This window comes from Anser brachyrhynchus, assembly GCF_964034855.1.
Source record: "Anser brachyrhynchus genome assembly, chromosome: 1".
Taxonomy (NCBI): domain Eukaryota; kingdom Metazoa; phylum Chordata; class Aves; order Anseriformes; family Anatidae; genus Anser; species Anser brachyrhynchus.
This window is the reverse complement of record NC_137694.1, coordinates 200,362,722-200,382,590: the sequence shown is the minus strand read 5'-3', so window position 1 is coordinate 200,382,590 and position 19,869 is coordinate 200,362,722. Positions and strand designations below refer to the sequence as shown.

General features: G+C 41.9%; 1 protein-coding gene across 5 annotated transcripts in view; it reads right to left on the bottom strand.

The window, feature by feature from the left end:
* Window positions 1-1,899: 1,899 nt before the first annotated feature.
* The window catches only part of SESN3 (sestrin 3), a 45,540-nt gene continuing 27,570 nt past the window's right edge, over window positions 1,900-19,869 (bottom strand). For 2 of the 5 annotated variants that reach the window (XM_080588634.1, XM_080588637.1), the window contains exons 3-10: window positions 19,603-19,800; window positions 18,678-18,860; window positions 18,060-18,296; window positions 16,355-16,523; window positions 14,007-14,122; window positions 11,210-11,400; window positions 10,653-10,797; window positions 1,900-9,859 (exon numbers count right to left, since the gene is read on the bottom strand). In XM_080588634.1, the coding sequence (XP_080444760.1) occupies window positions 9,773-9,859; window positions 10,653-10,797; window positions 11,210-11,400; window positions 14,007-14,122; window positions 16,355-16,523; window positions 18,060-18,296; window positions 18,678-18,860; window positions 19,603-19,800 (1,326 nt within the window). In that variant the 3' untranslated portion in view covers window positions 1,900-9,772. The remainder of the gene's footprint in view (window positions 9,860-10,652; window positions 10,798-11,209; window positions 11,401-14,006; window positions 14,123-16,354; window positions 16,524-18,059; window positions 18,297-18,677; window positions 18,861-19,602; window positions 19,801-19,869) is intronic. The other 3 variants (XM_080588635.1, XM_080588636.1, XM_080588638.1) reach the window with 3 other exon arrangements.

Sequence of the window (19,869 nt, the reverse complement as noted above, 5' to 3'; positions counted from 1 at the left end):
TCTTTTATACATTGAAAAGCAGAAAACCCCACAAAACCAGGCGTATTTACACGAGCTAGTTAGGGTGATGGATGAGGCCATTTATAACAACTCCAATCCTGTCTTGCATCTGTAGGGCCTCCGCTCTGCTCTCCAAGCATCTCACCAGGTTGCTGGGCCACGATCAAATTAAAAGCTACTGGGGGGGGAATAAATACATGAATACACGTGTGTGCTCACACTCGGCCTACCGGTTGGGCTGCTTTGGGTTGCAGTATTGAAGTCATGGGCTGGTGGCTGCACTTCAGTCCATTAGCTGCCCTACAAAGGGTCCGGGGCTGGTCACCAGTTCCTCCCAGTGCCTCAGAGCGAAGAACCCAAGGCGGTGCTGGGAAGAGACCTAGGAGACCCCAGTAAAAGATGAGCTTGAGCCCACCCAATCTTACAGATGTGACCTGACTGCAAATTGCCAGCAGGGCAGGAGAGGTGATCCTTCCCCTCCGCGCAGCATCGGCGAGGCCTCATCTCGAGTCCTGTGTCCAGTTCTGGCCTTCCCAGTAGAAGAGAGGCCTGGACATACTGGTGAGTGTCCAGCAGAGGGCCACCGAGATGATGAAGGGCCTGGAGCACCTCTGCTGTGAGGAGAGGCTGGGAGAGCTGGGGCTGCTCAGCCTGGAGAAGAGGAGGCTCAGGGGGATCTCATCAGTGTCTGTAAACACCTGAGGGAGGGTGCACAGGGGACGGAGCCAGGCCCTTGTCAGTGGTGCCCAGTGCCAGGACAAGAGGCAATGGGCACAAAATGGAGCAGAGGTTCCCTCTGAACACCACGAGATGCTTCTTTACTCTGTGGCTCAACGCCCAGCGCCGTGTCCAGGAGGTTTTGAAGACCTCCAAGGAGGAGACCCCACAAACTCTGTACAACCTGTGCCAGGGCTCTGCCACACGCCCAGCACAGAAGTGCTGCCTGGTGCTCAGAGGGAGCCTCCTGGGTGCCTGGTTGTGCCCACTGCCTCCTGTCCTGGCACTGGGCCTCCGTCTGTCACATACTACTTCTAACAGAGCTGGAAATATCATTATTATTATTATTATTTATTTATTTATTTGGGAGGGGGTGTTCCAGTGAAGGGGTTAGTAATGGAAATGAAGAAGATCCCTGGGCACAGTGAGGTGATGAGGACAGCCCAGCTGAGTTTCCCACGGCTGGAACAGAAGGTACACCAACAGTGATACACAAAAGAGACACCAAAAATGCTCCACAGCTTGTATTAACCAGGTTTATCTTTAGGACAAAGGGAGGGTGAAATAGTGGTGTAATTCGGCTGCAATGTAAGCTTTGCATTGCTATCACCCTCAGCACCCACATGATTTTCCTCCTTTGCATTTCCTTCATGGTTTTGTGGACTTCTGCTCTGGGCTTGCCCAGGGCTCCCTAGAAAAGGGAGGGGGCAGCTCCCGGTGCACCCACTGCCTGCACCCTTTACTTCCAGAAAAAGCAAAATCAGGGTGTTGTGTTTGAAATTACATTTTCTCCAGCGATCAGTGTTAAGGAACAAAGATTGAGAAGTCCAGAAAGACCCAAATCTACCCCATTTAACAAGCTCCCCTGCACCACAATCCCTGGGCTTACGGCAGGAAGAGCAGGTTGGCACTTTTCTGGGACACACCATGACATCCATCAGATCGTGATGTCCGTCTGGTCACAAAGTCCATCGCCCCAGTCCTGATCACTGACAACTATGTATTGAAAAGACATCACCTTCAGCAAACGCTGTAGATTTTTCAGGACCTGTGTTCGCAACACAGACCTGGACTAAAGACCAGCACAAGTGCATGGATGAGAAGGACACTTCCAGGACCGGAGCTCTTCCCAAAACACAGCGTGCTCTGCTGCACGTGGTAAATAACGGACTGAACAAGAGCCATGTTTTATCAGTTTTATTTAACCAATGAAATTCCTACTGATAACAATGAAAGTAATTTCAGCAAGTATAAATGCGATACAGTTTTAAACAAACCCCATTGTTCCGTACCTATAAATAGATTTTTCAAAACCTCATAAAAAGTGCAGATTTATGAATTGCTGTTAAAATGTTAATACACGATTCCTTTGTTTAAAAATGCGTTTTTGTCTCTTAACTCACAAAAAAAAAAGTTCCTTCTGCATCTGTTCAGATAAATTCAAGTCGGGTAACTTAAAAACTAGAAAAAAAAAAAAGTCACACACAAAATAAAGAGATCCATCCCACTAGGTCAGTCTGTTCTCTGCAAAAAAAAAAAAAAAGAAAAAAAAAAGAAAAAAAATACCAATCAGCCATCAACAGAAAAAAAAAAACAAATGGTGAAAGCTGCTGTGGACACCCACAGTTAACTCCTAGCAGCTGCCTTGCTGCAGGCAAACCTCCCGCGAAAGCACGGACCCTGCGAGCTGTCCCCGCGGCTGAGGGCAGGCGGTGGCCCAAGGGACAGCGCGGGTGACGTGTCCCTGTGCCACCCTCGCCTGGCAGCGAGCAGAGCTGCGGGGACACGCGGGAGGGAGCAGCAGGATCAGAGCTCTGTCTTTCCTCCTCCGTCCCGAAATGCCCCTGCAGCAAAGGGGACAAAGGTGGCGGTGGCCAGGCCGCACTGGGCCGTGGTCCGATTTATTCCCTCTCCAGAGGGCGAGAGCTGCAATCCTGGGGCGGTGGGCACGTCCCGACAGGAGGCTCAGACCCACGACTGTCTTTGGAGAAGCCACGAACTCCTACCCCTAACGAGCCAGGCTTTGTGGACGTCAAATCAGGCTAATCTGGGTACGTGAGGGAGGCCTGGAAGCCACGGGCCGCAGACGCACTGTGCCCGCCATCCGAGTGCTCGGTGGCCTGTCTGCCTGTCTCTCCTCGCCAGCAAGGCTCGGGTGAAGCTGGTGTTTCTGCGTGTGCACCCGTGTGTGTGCGTGTCAGAGGGCAGCACACACGCACGGAGGCGAGGAGGTCGCAACGCTTCGCACCAGGGCCCGGGCAGCGCTGGAGGCGGACGGCGGACACGTCAGGGCTGCCCGCGCTGCCAGCCCTCCTCCCCGTACCTGCAGTGGTATTTTATCTACAGCAGGGTCTGTTTAGCAAGAGCGGTTTAAAGTGGCTATGTTTATCAAGTTTGCTACTTTGTGAATTAAAAACAAAACCAAAAAAACGGAAAAAAAAACCAAAACCAAAAACAGAAAACCCAACAACTATAAATACAAAGACTCTCACTCACCAGACGCTTGCAGCCTGTGTGAATCATAAACTGCATCAATATTCTGTTAAAAAGCTTATTCTACTTAAAACTATACATAGTACAAGAGATTGAAAAGTGGCAGTCGTGTACGGCCGCACTGCCTGCCCACGGTGGCCCACAGTCAGGTGCTTCATAGAAATCAAGGAGTTACAGTAACAAAGCACGGGACCGCAAAGCCCATCACAGCTTCTGATTACACTGCATACAAAGTACCAAGGGAAACACAAAAAAGAACTGGTGTTAATACTGATGAATTAAAGAGTAACTATAAAGATCAAAACAGACGTTCACAGCATGCTACATATATTGCTCACAAACTTTTTTCTTTTTTTTTTTTTTTTTAAAAAAAAAAGGCTAATACAAAACAAGAAGTTGGCAGTCTGATTTTCAGTTATGTCAGAAAGATGAAGCGTATACATTCATTACGTAGCTTTCCAGCAAAAGGGTAAAACTGAGAGATTTCAAGTTTACAAAATTCCTATTTTTTTTTTTTAAGCTACCGTTTATATCCAGTTCCGGTCAATAGTCGTGAAATATTGGTGGCTGCAGAGTCCAAGGGCTGTAGCCTAATTATTTTTGTTTCCCTACAGGAACATTTCTTTGCCTCGGGTGCTGGCGGGGCCGCCGCTCGCCTCGCAGGTGGACGGGGAGGGAAGCGAGAAGGAAGGCTGGTTTGCATCTGGCGGCACAACATGAGCATGGAGTGGCAAATGAGGAACACGCTTTCGGTGGCGTGTGTCTGCTGGCACTGTCCCCCCGGCCCCTCGGCTGGGACAGCTGGGAATTCACCCCTTCTGCCTGAAAATCCCCTTCAAAGAGCTGGTGGAGGAGACAACGTGCTTCAACGGCAGCATGCTTTACGCAGCTGCAAGGGGAAGGCCCCCTGCCCCTCCTCCGTCCCCGCAGTAAGAAAAGGGAAGCTTTCCAGAGCAGCTCGGGGTTTCATCTTTGAGGAAATCTTGGGTGCAGGTGTTCCCTACCGCCTCCCCTACACACAGACGTGCACGAGGACCTTTGGGACACAACAGTGCAGCTTCTCCAACTGGCCGAAATGCCAACTCCCCCCTACGCTGGTTGCGTCCCCCCGAGAAAGCCCGTTGTCTTCTCCTGCTGTGTACAGCACAAGCTGCCGCCCACTTCCAGTATATTCATCGGCATCTTAAATACTGGCTCTGACTATGGCCGAGAACAAGGGCAGAATTCAGATCCCCGCTTTCCACGAGCTCTGCTGAACACCCAAACGTGTCTACGTCTCAAGCAACCACGAAGTCTGCCTTTGGATTTATCCCTTGAACACATGAAAAACCAAACCCATTTGTTCGGAAGGCTGTCTGACTACAGGGAACCCGAGGAGCAGCCCCAAAAAAATGACCCTGTGGGCTCCTGCCCTTCTCCCACCCACTCTGCACATGAGGGTCTCGAAATTCCCCACTACAAATTCCCTGTAAGAAGCCTGCACAGCTAAAAGGCTCAAGCAAGGGGAGTGTTGCCAAAGAAAGCATTTTGTTAGTGGATCCACTGGATTATTACTGTAATTCCAGCGATGGAACATGACACGCTACTAGCAATCGCTACTTAAATGTTTTAAGTAAGTACTAAGTGTCATACTTTACACCAGATTTAGCATTCTCCTGCCCAGAAATAACCCAATACTGGAATTAAGTGTTTCTGAACAGGAGAAAGATTCTCTGAGCTCAGTAACAAATGGCAATCTAGGAACTTAACACTGTTTCAGGAGGTTACGGTGAAGAGGCTGCCCCTGCAAGACTGCTAGGGTTGTGAGCTGGGACGACAGGCAGTGCGTGATGTGGGGTGGCGGGCTGGACAACGACAGTTTTGGCCCCTAGCGAGCAGCAGAAGGGTTAAATGTCCGCAAGAGAGGCCTGATGTGTGTTTAGAGAGCAGCCGCATGACTGCGTGGCAAGAAAACTTGCTCTAAGAGAAAAATTAACACTGGTCAAGATGCCCCTGAAGTTTCCTCGTGCTGCTTTGCTCCTTTCATGTCCCACACCCATGAACCATGCAGCAGGTATGAAATGTCAAATTCGTTCTCGATTGGAGATAAAAAGCTTCATTTATAATTTCCCAATGTGAAAAAGCTGGTGGGTGCATCTCTTTAGACAATCACACGTGCCGGGGACATTAGGGAGAATAAATCTGAAGTTCAGATGGGGAAAACTGACATTTTTGTCCAGCTCTTGGAATGATAGTTAATGGCAAGCCAATTCTAGCAGCTTTATATTCAGAGCAGCTCTGGGAAAGTTCATTTACTATGAATCCCCCACCCCGTTTTTGTGCAACATCACCTCTTATTTATAGGACAAGGATCTGAACGCCTAAGGAAATATCTGAAAAAAAAATCAGTTTTAATCAAGAAGATTTGGAATATATCCATCTGGCCAAAACTTTCGTCCTGGCACAAGCTATCCACTTGCTAATCCCGATAAATCTTTTCTGCCAGCAGAGGTTAAATAATCCAGCTCTTCTAAAAGGGAGCCCGAACTCTGGAATAGGAGCCTGAAATGCATGTCAATGTGCATGGAAAACACACATGCATGAGAAACATCGAGAACCTGTTCTGCAAGAGCAGCGGCTTACAGTTTAACCTCTTTTGAAAAGATTTCTCTGAGTCTATATTAAGTCCCCCAAACAACCCATTTCATTAACAACCGCTGCAAATCACATGGATCTGCTACATATTATTCCTTTAATCTCTATGGAAACTGCTTTTATTCTATTGAATTTAGGTGATTAAGTATCTTTAAAAATCTGACTCAAAAATGCAAGTGGGCACCTTGTAGGGTTTTGCTGAATGCCTAGCTGCTTAAATTCCCATTGAAATTCAGGCAACTAACTGCTTTTCCCAAATCCCACAAAAGCATCTATCAGCATTGCTACGAACAAAAATACTACTGAAGAATCTGGTGCTTTGACCTTCTGCACTCAAGTAAGAGAGAAGCAAAATGTTTTCCTTTTTGTTCTGTTCTAATCTGTTCTAAATTTATACAGAGGCCTACCAGGTTTCTAATTGTTTATAATCATGGATTTTCCTGTGCTTTAAGATTTCTTTAATGCATAGGAAGAGCTGATGTGGCAATTTGCTAGTTCTTAAAGCTGAAAGTACACCCTTTTCATTTTAATCAAGTTTTTGGGACCAAGTATGTATGTTTCAGTTCAGTCTTATGAACAGTTAAATACAAACCCATCTGCAGCTTACCCAAATTCTCATAGGGTACCTCAACGCTAGTTTTAGTAGCTAAGCGTACAAATTCTACCTTAGTTTAAAATGGTTTCTGTTCCAACGTGATGACACTCCTGTGATTATCAGCTGCAGGCGGAGTATTCTGGGAAATGCAAATGCTTTCTCCAACTGGTATCTTTTTCACCTCTCTTCATTACCAAAAAAATGGAGCGATTTCCACACAGCGAGAACGTGCACTACCAGAACACACATTTTACAGTGATTCTGCAGTGATAAGAAGCTGTCCCTGCTCAAAGCTCTGTTCCCTACTTACAGCATTTCCTGTGCTGGCTAGTTAATTTGTACCTAACAAGCTTTCTCGTCAGTAGACAGGAGACTGCACACTTTGTTTGTGTGTTGGTCACAGCCACATTTTGTGGACTAACATTGATGCTGGTAAATATCAGTTCCAATAAAGGAAAACAGAGGGAGAGTATCTACGCTTCCAATGATTACGGTACTCTTCAGGATAAAATGAATGATCAAAGTGTGAAGATTCACATTCATGAGTGCTTTAAGAATGTAAAAATTCCAAGAACACTTGCACATTACCATTTGGCACAGTGTGAGCCTAAAGCGTGCATAAAGCATATGGTATAGCTGTATGACTTTAAAGACCTATTCTGAACAAACATCTAGTAAAAATCATAAATTTGAGTATAAAAACTAGGCTATAAATTGTTACACTGTAAATGCAATACTTTGAAAAAAAAATGCCACATGGAAAATATCTCCAAAAGTTTCAAGTTTGCATTTAATATTAAAGGAAAAAAAAAGTAATAGCAAACTACTTGCACAATGACATTTCCTACGGTGGAATGTCTTGCAGGCCATATGTGACTTGATATGGCACCTTTAAAAAAAAATATTACTGATTTACTACAAATTTTATGAAGCAATCCATTTACGGTTTCTATATTTCAAATCTGCTCATGTACTTTGCTCTGAAGGCATTTGAGCTGGCAAGTATATTTCATAAGGAAAGAAGTAAAGGCACTCATGTTTCCAAACATAAAACTCAACCTACTCTAAGAGTCTTTGCATTTCTGAAGGGAAACTAAGCGGTCCTATTAGTTACCCAAATCTAGTTTCACCCCCTTTCCAGAGCTCAACTGTGCTTCTTGAGAACTACTTGACTTCTCAAAGCAAAGGAATTTAAAGTAGTACTGTACGGTTCCCACCACTCAAAAAAAAGCAAAAGTATTTCATGAAAAGTCCTCTCAGCAGAACTGTTTTATGCACAAAAGCCAATCGGTATGGCCACTACATTTACAACAGGGAGGAAAAAGAACTATAGCAACTTAGAAAGTTAATCTAAGTTCATACGTATCAGTGTCTCAACACTTCTGAGAAATCTTTGCAGTTAGCTATTGAAGATAAATAAATCTGATGTTTTACCCAGTGCTCTCTCTAGAAGACAGTCTGATGCTGTCTAGAGGGTACTTTTCCAAGTAGCCAACATTACATTAAATTAAAAAAAAAAAATTACTGATTTTTCCTCAAAGGTTTTTCACATGCAGAATCTGCAGTCTGAAAGTGCAGAGAAGTGTACAATCATTTAGCTTTCCAATCTGGAACAGACAGATTAAGCGAAAAATCCAACATGCGAAGTCACAGCAAAGTATCAGGAAAAGGCAAGAAAACTAACTTTAAAGCATAGTGGTCCATGATTTTGTCAATGGAAAGTGTTAAAGTATGACTGGTAATATTACCATTTTCCAAAAAACTATTCTGAAATCATCGATGGAAAAAAAATCTTGTATTATCTTCTACAATCCAATGGAATATTAAAAATAAACCTATCCAGTTAGTTTTGCACATATGCAACAGAAACAAAGGTCACCCTCCTCAAAGTACTATGAAAGGTCCAAACCAACAGACAAAAGTTTAAGCAGTGACAACTTGCATCCTACTGGGTAAGCTTAAGCATCTCTTTAGGCACTTCACTGGTTCATTAAATGCAATACAAAATAAAGCTATAAATATCAACATTTTGTGCTCTTAAAATTAGTCAAAAGCAACAGAAAACAGCACAAAAGTGTGACATTTTTGGCAGCTTATTTCTTCCCTTCCCCAATATTACCAGTTGTCCAAGAATGCTTTGTTTTGGGGATGCTTTGGCATCTCAGTATCAGGTTGTCTTAAGCCATAAAAACTAAAACAAAACTGCTAGGCCTTAGACAATAAAGAAATTTGGTTTCAAAATTTCTTTATGGCTATATAAAAAGGACACTTTAGCAGTGACACGATAGGGAAAAAAGCTTGCTTTCTTTTTAAATATTGCACTTTTCTTTTGTTCACCCACACTAATGCATAGAAACTTTTAAACTTTGAATATTAAGACTTCATGCTATGAAGAAGTTATGGGAAATAAATTTCTACACATCCAATATGAAAGAACAGATATGCTAGCCTTCCTTTACTTTCCTTACTTAAAACATCGAGAAAGAAGAGAGTGCAAAAAACCCACAACCCTATTTTTGGTCAGCCTGTGTATCAACTTTATAGGTGCCAACTAAACAAATTGCAACATGGGATGAGCATGGATATTGTAAAGACAACTGAGGGTGACTGTCGGTAAAACAAGATTATGCATGATTGAGACACGGTAAGTGTAGCTGAAATGGCAAATTGTGAGGGCTCTTCTCTTGGGAAGAGGCATGATAAAGCAGATGAATTTTGCACTTCAGTAGCATGCTGTAGAATTTGTCACGATTAATTTCACATTAAAGTGTGGTCAACGTTTGCATCCACATTTCACATCACCTTCAATTGCTGTAGTAAGACAGTGACTGGCAAGCAGTCTCCAGGAGACACAGAAGAATCCAGTGGGCAATTCAATGCAACACAGCGTGTGCGTCTCTGTCAGAGTTATGACAAGGTGGTACGTTCTCGGAACAGGCAGAACCGATCTTCTGGTGGACTCCACTAATCTGAAAAATGATTGCTTGGAAAAGAAGTCTCTAAGCACTTCACTCCGGTGCTTAAAGAACAAAGCGCTAGAATCGAATATAATAAAAAGAGTTTTAGGATTCTGACCACTGTGCAGAAATCCAACCGGAAACAATGCAGAGTAGTGCTCCTCAGTGTTACTTTCGTTATCATTAGTAATGTTAAGCATCAAGAAAATAAAACACGTCATTGCACATTACAGCCGTCAAGAAACACGGCTAAACTTTGACACTAGAGAATTTGAATAACCTGATGCTACATCACAAACAGCTTCTGGTGTGTATCTATTTCAAAAGGTCTTTACATACTCGGTAAAAATTCCTTTACTCCCTCCCAGTGACTGCTTCAGGTTAAGTGACGAGTTATGGCACGAAGGGCATACAGAAGTTCTGCTTGCATACGAGCTTCCATTAGAAGTAGATTTACGTGAACCTGTTAAAATTAAATCAGACATTTAATTTACCTTGGAACGCAACATCATTTATTCATTTATGCTAACATTTGTAACCTTTAGTAATGTGGCATGAAATCATGTAATTTCTCCCTGTACCCTGCTGCAAGGCTCCTGTTCCTTTCGGGAAACCTGTCCAACACCAGACAACGTTGTAGGACTTCAAGGAACTACCCTCACCTGCTTTAAGAAATCTTCCATCCCAGAAGTCCCAACAAAACCACTTCTGTATCCTAATGGTACTCATTCTTCATGAATTATATTTTGTTTTGTTTACTACCACCTGTGATCACCACGCAGGAGCACAGAACAAGGAACAGTTCATATGCCAGACAGGCTAGTAGGCACATGAACATCAAACCCTTGTCAGGAAGCATTTAACTTAGATATCTGAAGACACGCTGACATTTTTATTGATGAAAAACACCACGAAGATTGTATTTGTATGGAATAAGCTCTTTTTTGATCCACAGATCCAAAGTATCGGCATGGTTAACTGCTTCTGTATTCCCAAGTTTATCCACTTTTCTATTACAGCTGTCAGTTCAATTTTACAGAGAAGTCACTCAAAATAAAAAAGAGAAGAATCGGTATTTCCAGTACACTAAGAAGTATTTTTGTAAGATTGATATTTAATGAATTAAATTAACCTCGCTTGTTCTTCTCTCGTTAAAAACAATGTGACAGATACAGCCATTTTTAGGAGTCTAAATTTTTTCATTTTTAAACCACACATGGGTCTCCGTGAAGCCAGTCTGGCTATGAAACACGTACCTTCTCCGAGTGCTTGAACTGACGCCAGTAACTATCGTACATGCGCTTGGTAGTTCTCTCCGGGTAGCAGGTCACTGTCTTTATGTAAACCTTCAGGCTGCGTTCAAGTAGCTGATTAACTTCTCCATAATCATAGTCATCATACCTAAAGAATACAGGCAATCACTCTGTTGGATATAAGTTTTTAAAAGCACGGTCTTTTGTAGCATTAATTTCTTAAGCATTTGTTATATAAGCTGGAATAAAACCTGCTAACAGAGGAAAGGCTTAGTACCGGGATCCTATTTTTTCCTGAACACAGACTTGCTTCAGGGAAGACATTTCTGTAACAACTTCCATCTTGATTCATACTCATTTTCTTCATTGGAAGTGAAAGCTGTACTGATGTAACAGCAAAAAAACCCACCACTCTAACGTTCAAACTGAGCTACTACCTCCATGTTTAAATTGGAGTCTAAGTCTAAGTCTAACTTCTCACATAGTTAAGTAGTTAATTTTTCATTTGGTGTTTCCACAGTTTTAAATGCACTCCTTAGCCAGGGGGTTTTCTCCCATACCTGATTCCGTACATACAGTGGACATAGTTAAATAAAGCTCTTCTAAGAGTAGTTGTATCAACATCTTCATGTGTTGCCATAGTGTTATACGTGAGGTTATACACCATCCGAAACTTCTCATCAAGGAGATGCCCAATATCAGAATAAAGCCTGTTTACAAGGGAAAAGCCATGATTTTCCCAAGTATAGTCCTGCAGGAGGGGAAAGAAACATATAAATACACAAGTGAAGTGAAGTTCCTACTCGATCCTCTCTATAGCTCAATAGTTTTTGTTGTATACTAGTTGTAACTTTGCTCTCCTCAAGGAATTTGTATTTTGAATCCTTCATTTATATCACCTTCTCCATTCCCCCAGGTTTCCTGGCAGTGAATGTCACATCGCAACAACACATCACTAGCCTACATGAGAAAAAAAAAAACAAGCTTATTCTGAAGTGTTGAGGCAATTTTCCACTTTTTGCTCTGCTGATTTGACCGGTGTCATTCTGAGTGGGATGGGCTTGTAAGTTTCCAGATGTATTCCTCTTGGAGGCTTTGATGCTTCACTTTAAGAAGAGGTGGAATATGTGCTTTCACCCAGGACGGACATTCGGTAAAGTGCTGAAAAGTCCTTGAACAAAGTAATAAAATCCAGGATGCTTTGGTTTTAAACAAGCACCTGGACTGCAAAGGAAAAAACACGCCTGCTCACATCAGGAATGGGAAATCTTTGCAAAGCGGTGGCATGGCATCAACAGCAGAGGAGAATGACCCTGCTTCAGAGCAGCACACAAGCACTCTTCACGCTGCAGTTACACAAAACGTGTTAGTTTGCCCACATCCTTGGCAAGTGTTCAATCCCTCAGCCACATACCCTCGTTACAACCAAGGGCATCATCTCATGTTTGCCTGCTTTTTTTTGTGGATGCCCCATCCCTGGAGGTGCTCAAGGCCAGGCTGGATGGGGCTTTGGGCAACCTGGTCTGGTGGGAGGTGTCCCTGCCCATGGCAGGGGGGTGGAACTGGGTGGGCTTTATGGTCTCTTCCAACCCAAACCATTCTGTGATTCTACGATCTCCATGTCTTTTTCTGCGTAAGACTGTTTTCAAGAAGTACCCGTGGGCCAAGGCTCTTACCCACGTGTTACAGAGCTCATCTGTTGGACTGAACCCAATTGCTTAGGATTGTGGGGAATATTATCAAGGACAACATTCAGCTGCTTAAAAGAGGAATTGAGTGACACCTGAAATGCCCCACAACATCACATCTGGCTCTCAGCTGCTGGTCCAAACTACCATAAAAAGCTTGTGAGATACGCCGGATCTACCAGCCCTGCAAAGGTGTGCAGGACACCCAGGGGGCATCATAAAAGCCCCTGAAAACAGAAGCCCCAGGATGGGGAAAGCAGTGTTTGCTAACAACATAGTTGATTCATACCAACCATGGAAAAGGAAAACCAAAAAGTTGAAAGACATTCTGCTGTGCGTGAAATACCTTTTCCTATTGCTGAATTTAAACGCGCAGAGACAAACGATAGTCTTGCTTCAACAGACTAAGGATTGAATTTATTGCAGAGTTTTGGGATGCTACTTCAATTTAAGCAGCATTAATAGCAGAGCATCTGGGAGGCTGGGGGTATACACATCTCACTGGTCGAGAGTAGGACATACTAATAAAGTTAAATCACTAAGGTGACTCCTCTGAATGGAGGCCAGAAGCTGTTCTGTTTATTTAAGAGCAGAGACATTTTAGTTCCAATTTCAACTTCTGCTGAGCTTTTTTCCATGGGAGCCTGCTGCTCCTAAAGTAGTTAAGCAGCATTGATTTACAGGCTCTGACTCTGCCTTTCTCTTTTTGGCAATATCTACCTACCTCAGGCTCATATAAAGACCACAGAGTAAATTATCCAGATCAGCAACGGCTGCTATATAGATAAATACATTTCCTGAAAGTGATCACAGATTCTTTATTTTTCAGCCTTAGATACGTCCTCTGACCATCGAGTTTTCCTGAACCTAATGTATTTTACTTGAAGTTCTCAGTTTTGGTTTAAGATTTACTCCATTATTTACAATTTATCTGTAACTGCTGACTAATCTGCTCTATAACCTGGAACAGAATTACCTAGAGCGTCCCTGATGTTACATATTATGAAGATGTTTGTGACTCTGGTCATGGATGAAGATGCCTACATGTGAGACAATGTATAAACAAAAGGACAACTCTTTCAACAGTATTAAAATATATACGTATTCATGAAGAACCAAAAACTTCAGTGTTGCAGTAATCATACTTAATCATAATAAGTAAATAAAAGTAATCATATTTCTTTTCTTTCCAGACATTCAAAGTCCAGTGATACGGTGTGTACATAGGAATGACTCACTGAACTGCTCTCACAGACATATATGCAACTATTTATTGATAACCACGGGACAGAGAACACCTGATAAAAATGGCAGGAATAAGGTGTTCTTCCTACAGGTTTTTTTTTCACATTTGGAGGGACAGAAAAAAATTCTTTCTTTTCTTTCAGTTTCATTCCATATTGATTGATGTGCTTTACAGTTTTCAAATATTAATCCTGGTAACGAGTCTCCTAGAACGAGACTGAAAGCTAAATATCCCCTTGTTTGAGATTTATGAATAGTAAAAGACTCTTCCCTGGTAAATTTATAGAAGCTTGCAAGTTATTTAATGGACCACAGCAAGGAAAAGCACATGCAACAAACACGTCCCACTACAACTACTTTACACTCTGTCCTGTAATGACTTATACATACACTCTTTGAGTGATGCACTTTAAAGAGATGCTACCTGAGCTCTGAATGTTGGCAGATGGTCTTCTCCTCGCCTTGCGAAGTCTTTGTACCCAAACCCAGGATCTTCAATATAGCGGGAGACATCTGTGGAAACTATTTCATCGTCAAACGCTGTAGAAAAAAAAAAAAAAAAAAGAAAGCAAAACGCTTTGCTTTAGGCAAGCACAGGAGTTAGTACTGACTTCCAACTACCGTTCTACTGCTGGACTAGAGAACAACTAAAAAAATTGTGCAAAGGAAAAGAAAGGTATGAAGGAAGGAAAAAAATCAATCCCAATCTACTTGTATGGGATCCATCCTTTTCATCAAGCCAACTAAATGTCAGCCTACACCAGACATCTAAGATATTTCTGCAAAATAGTCTGTATTTCTGGAGGTGTGCTCCTCTCTCTGTTGACTCCTGAAGAAGGCTAGATATCATAGAGTCATATCCTAAATCAGGCAAGATGAGTCTTGTTAGAAAAGTTATTATGCTAGGATAAGAAATAGAAAAACCGTACCCTTGACAACGTGATTGTTATGCTGAGCAGGTATAGTGTCCAGAATTACACCAGCTCTGTTCTGTAACCCAGAATATGAGCAACAAGAAAGCAACGCCACGCTCTGCTTGTAAATATCAACTAAAAATTACATGAAAGCAAAGAGGTCTACAGAACATCAGGCTGAAATTTCGCCAGAAGCTCTAGTAACTAAGCATCTTCAAAGAGCTCCAAAACGTGTCACTAAGCAAGCGCAGGTTTTCTATCAGGAATCAATCTTTCCCTCCTGAATAAACAGGTGGCTCGATTGTGTAACTACCTTTGCAGAAGTTGACTACTGCATAGCTGACTGCATTTGACCCTGATGTTAAAACCCTGGCTTGCTTCCACATGCATCGACAGAACAGTTGCCATATGTCCACTGTTAGCACCTTAAAAAGTCAGTTAATCTAAGAATTGCAGAAGTGCTTTATCTCCTCCTTGCCTCATTAAACAATCAAAACATAACTGCGTAGGAAGAAGCTTGCACAGCATCTGCTACAGTGAGTCCTCAGTGAAGAATGAAAAACCTGCACGCACACACTCCTCTCCCCTGGCAATGGCTGGATTTCATGGAGGGGTAAAGGCACAACGCATACAGACTCCTGGGCTCAAACTCAGCAAAAGGAAAAAAAAAAAGGGAGGAAAGTCAACAAGGCTATCAGCAACCACATCAACAAAACCCTCCTGGCCCACACAACACCTCGTGCCTCTAAGCTTGACGTTGCAGACTCACGGAAGTCCTGATTTAATAATGGAACCGCAATGAGCGTTGGTTTATCTACAACACTGAGACTGTCTGACCAAATTAAAGCAGACTGAAAATGGACAATGCCAATTTTAAAAAAATCCAACAGTGATGTTGCTGGATGGGTTTTCTTTCAGAGATTTTACTAATACTTAGTAATCCACAAAACAATCTTCGCTGATTCATAGCACGTTCTTCCTCCCTTTTGGGGTTGGTGCACAAAAACTTTAATACCTTCAAACGTGTTTGGTCTGGCTTATGGTCTGAATAACAAGATTTGATTAACCCGTAGTGTGTAGCTTCAACTTTCTTACTAGATTTTCTCTGAAGCTACTAATAACACATATTGATGCCCCAAATTCACAAAAAACAGTGTTCATGTGATACGTGGCATTTTATGGGTCATTTTTTAAGAAGATAAAAACCATGAGCTTCAGGTAACCTCTAATATGAGGAGATGATCTGAGATTCTGATTGGATTAAAAATATTGGTTGAAACAATTTCTTTGGAAAAAACAACTTGCTGGCTGTATGAAACATTTCATTGTATGGTTTGTTAGAGATGAAGGCCTTCAGAGTGTACGAAAAACACTGGAAAAGAATCTTTTGGCTCAGAATTTTGAACAATACTTAAGAATAAACTGAATGCTAAGAAATCTCTGACATAGTACAGGTAATGGAAAAGCACAGCAGTATGATCGCTCAAAACAGCAAGTCGTCGATTCGTTGATGTGCTTTCCAGGCATGAATGAATTAATTTGAATATACAGAGCACACAAGGAAAGAGGAATTTACACACACCTTCTTAAAGAAGTCTACAGGCTTCTCAGGCTTTTTTTTTCTTTTTTCTTTTTTTTTTTTTAACACAGAAAAGCTAAATTTCAAGAAACAAAATGGATGTTGGTATTTGCCCATCAAGAAATGAAAAGGAGATGAAGCAGGTCACTCTTACTATATCCTTACTAAGCCAAGAGACAGAATAAAAAAATGGACAGAAGGAGTTGTAGTCATTGAACTGGAGTCAGTGTTTAGTTCTTGCAAAGCACAAACAAAACAGAACTGGAAAAGCACAAATACCTCCACTAATTACTAGCAGGCTCTCCTTCTTTTCCTTCTCAAAGCGAGTGTCCATTTCTTCCTGAGAGGCTTCTTCATCCTCTTTATCTTCTTGTAGCCTCTTCATCCTCTCCATTAAGGCCTCCAGCTCGCTTAAAGAATCGGCAATCTGCAAAAACACCATGACATTCTGCAAAATTAGAAGATAGACAACATGTGTCATCTTCAGATTTCATGCTCAACAATGAACGTTCTCAAAAAAAAAAAAAAAAAGATAGCAGCAAACATAAGAATTCAAGCCAGAATGCGTTTTGTCACAGAGAGCACAGACAAACAGCTGTCAGAAAGTCAGAAGAAGGGAGGTGGTGTTACTCTCATCTATCACGCTACACTACTGCAGCAAGATAAACAGCAAAAGGGGTGGTGTTTGAATGTGTAAACCGCTTAAAACATACGTTCCACCACAAAGACTGCTTGGGAAAATCCATTTACGTGCCCCAAGTGTATCAGAAAACAATTTTTAACTTGAAGGTACCTTTATTCAGTACACTGGTAATGCTAAGTACCTTACTGAAGAGATACAGCACAACACTGCAATACAGGAACGCAACCTGAGACAGAAAATCAGCATTTTCTTTTTCTTTTCATTTACTTTCATTACATGTACTCAAAACAACCATCGTGTAGACTTTTTTTTTCTTGCTTTTGTGCAGAAAACAGGCCTCTTTACTAGAAATACATCGAAGTTCGGGCTCTGTGATCTCTATTTGCCATTCACATTTTTCATAAGGTAAGTTGTTAGGTCTTCCTTTTCCATCTTCTCCTTTTGATTCTGCTCTTCTGCTCACAGATATAAATGCTTTATTGTGTACCATTCACTGCTTAAAAAGCAGCACGCAGTCTGCAGCAGCCTTTTGCCCGCTACAAATGCAGAATAAGACATCCCAGTGATTTAAGCTAGCGTGTCCTGCAACCCAGAAACCTCAGATGCAGTAATTGAACTGATGGATCACATGCTCACGCTGTAAGCTGCCTGCTAATTTTTACAAATGTATCTAGTGACTCTGCTCATAATCCCTATCTTCCATCAAAGGAGATGAGGCTAATTCAGCAATCGGTATTAATTCAAGGACTTTTCTTCAAAGGCGCTTTCAGAAAAAAATCCACATTTAAGTTAATTAGCTAGTAATCAAAGTCCTCTGTTGGTTGATTCAAGACCAGAACACCCGCATGAAAAACAAAGCCATTTTATTTCAGACATTTCCTCTCATCTACATGGAAACGCCTCAAAATTGACCTGTTTTGTGATTGAAGGCCTTGAAGTCAAAATGAATATTGTGACCTCTGTTTTTTTTTTTCCCCATTTCTTCTTTCATTCCACACGATAAGAACACGGATGACACAATGCTCCAGTCAGTGATACACTATCTGCAGACACTGGGACTTTAAGCTTTCAACTGGAAGCAAAGTTTTAGTCTTGCTCAATGGGTTGTGAGATTAGCTATTAAAATCACATTACTCTGACTATCATCCTCCATTTCACTGTGGTTTTGAAATGGATTACACGGCAAGCTGTTGTAGCTAATGTAAGAGTTACCAGACCCAAGCATTCCAGTAAAGTAGACAAAAACTTTCAAGCTACCCTGAAATTTAAACAGGAAAGAATGGAAGAGAGCTTTCTAATGCAAAACAGAGGCAAGCAAAAGAACCTTCTTGCAACACTAACCCCAAAGTTGCTACTTGTGAGGGATGCATTTTCTATGTTGTTGTCATTGGCAAGATCACAGACACAGAAGTTGTTGACTGCTATAAGTCTGACTCCATTAGATGTATCCGGATCTCTCTCTGGATTAATGCCACTACCAAATACAAAACTTGCCAAGGCATGATAATGTGCCAACAGGACAACAGCATGCACCAGTTCAGGAAGAGACCAATTATTTTCCCCAGTCTTGACAAGTTTCTGAAATGAGAATAAAAAAAGTGTAAATATAAAATTTATTTTGGCCCCAGCTTTTGTATAAGAATGCTATATGTATTTTTAAAAGGGATCAATTCCTTTCCTCCAATAACACCGTATTCCTCTTGCACACAAACTCTCACTAGATAAAAAAAGAGAAACCTAATATATTATCTCTTTTCTATTGGGGTTATCATAGTCAATGCCATTCCTAAAAAATAAATCTTGATGCCTTTGTCACAAAGAAGAATTTATTGGCTTATTCAATGCTCTAGTACTTCCCTGAATTTTTTAACTCAAGGTAATGAAGGACACTAGAATAGTTCTTAGCAGTTCTCACTATTGGACATTTACTGCTATTACAAGGCACGATTTAACAGGTACCTGAATGTGCTCTTTTGTGATCAGCCAGGGTCGGTGTGCAAGGAGTTTGTTTATTTCGTTCAGATTTTTCAGTCTTTGGGGAATGTATTCTAAACCGTTCAACCATTCTGCAATCCCGCCAGTCTTCAAAAACTCATCAACGTGCATATTTATTAGGTAGGAACACTGATGTCTGGCAGCTGCCTAAAATAATTAAACACAGAGGGAAAAGGTCAGCACATTAGCATGTAATCTGGTTTTGTTGCAGGTGGAAGCAGGATATTAACACAAAACAAAAATAAATTTAGTTGCAAAAGGCCATGTTTTATATTGTAAAGCTCTACACTGGAGGGAGGGTTCTCCACTAGGACTAAGTGGATTACTCCGAATCACAGAATCTAATTGAGGTTGGAAGGCATCTCTAGAGAACGTCTGCTCCAACCTCATCATACAGTAGGGCTGACTTGGATCGGGTTGCTCAGAGCCTTGTCCAGACAAAATGTCCGTCCTTGGAGATCACACAGCCTCTCTTGGTCCTCGCTGCAATGTCTGAGCATCCTCATGGTAAGAACCGTTTTCCACGCGCCCACCTGGAATTTGTTGTGACTTCAGACAGTTGCATCTCACCCTGCTGCTGTGCGCTGATGGTTAAATGCCCAGAAGTAAGGTGACAGAGTTTTAACAGCTTTGTAAAACCTCATTCTCATGGGCATGTGAGAAGTGCATCCCTCCAAGGAATGTACACTTTGCCCATCTCCCTTCTCACTGAAAACCTTATAGCACGGCATGCTTTATTCTGATAAAAATCAACCCGAAAAATTCACACCCTGTCAAAATATCACACTGGTCTCTTCTTTCTAAGTCTTCCTTTTTCCTTTTTTTTTTTTTTTTCCAAAATAAGAAAGTCAAGTTCACAGGAGAAAATATATAGCCTGTTGGTACATACCATTATAGCAATGTAGTGCCTATAGGGCAAAGGAAGGGGCCCATCCATGCGCAACATATAGAACTGGCTGCGGAGGAAAGACTCCAGGTACTGAGTATGGATACTCATGACTTGCGTGATGTTGTCCAGGCGACCAGATGTAGAGTATTCTTCCACAAGAAGATTAGTACGTTCATCCAAACCATTTGCTTGCATAACCTTCAAAATAAGGTGGACAAATTTAACAGAAAAAGAGATTTTATCCAACTTTAAGCCCTGAAGAGAAAC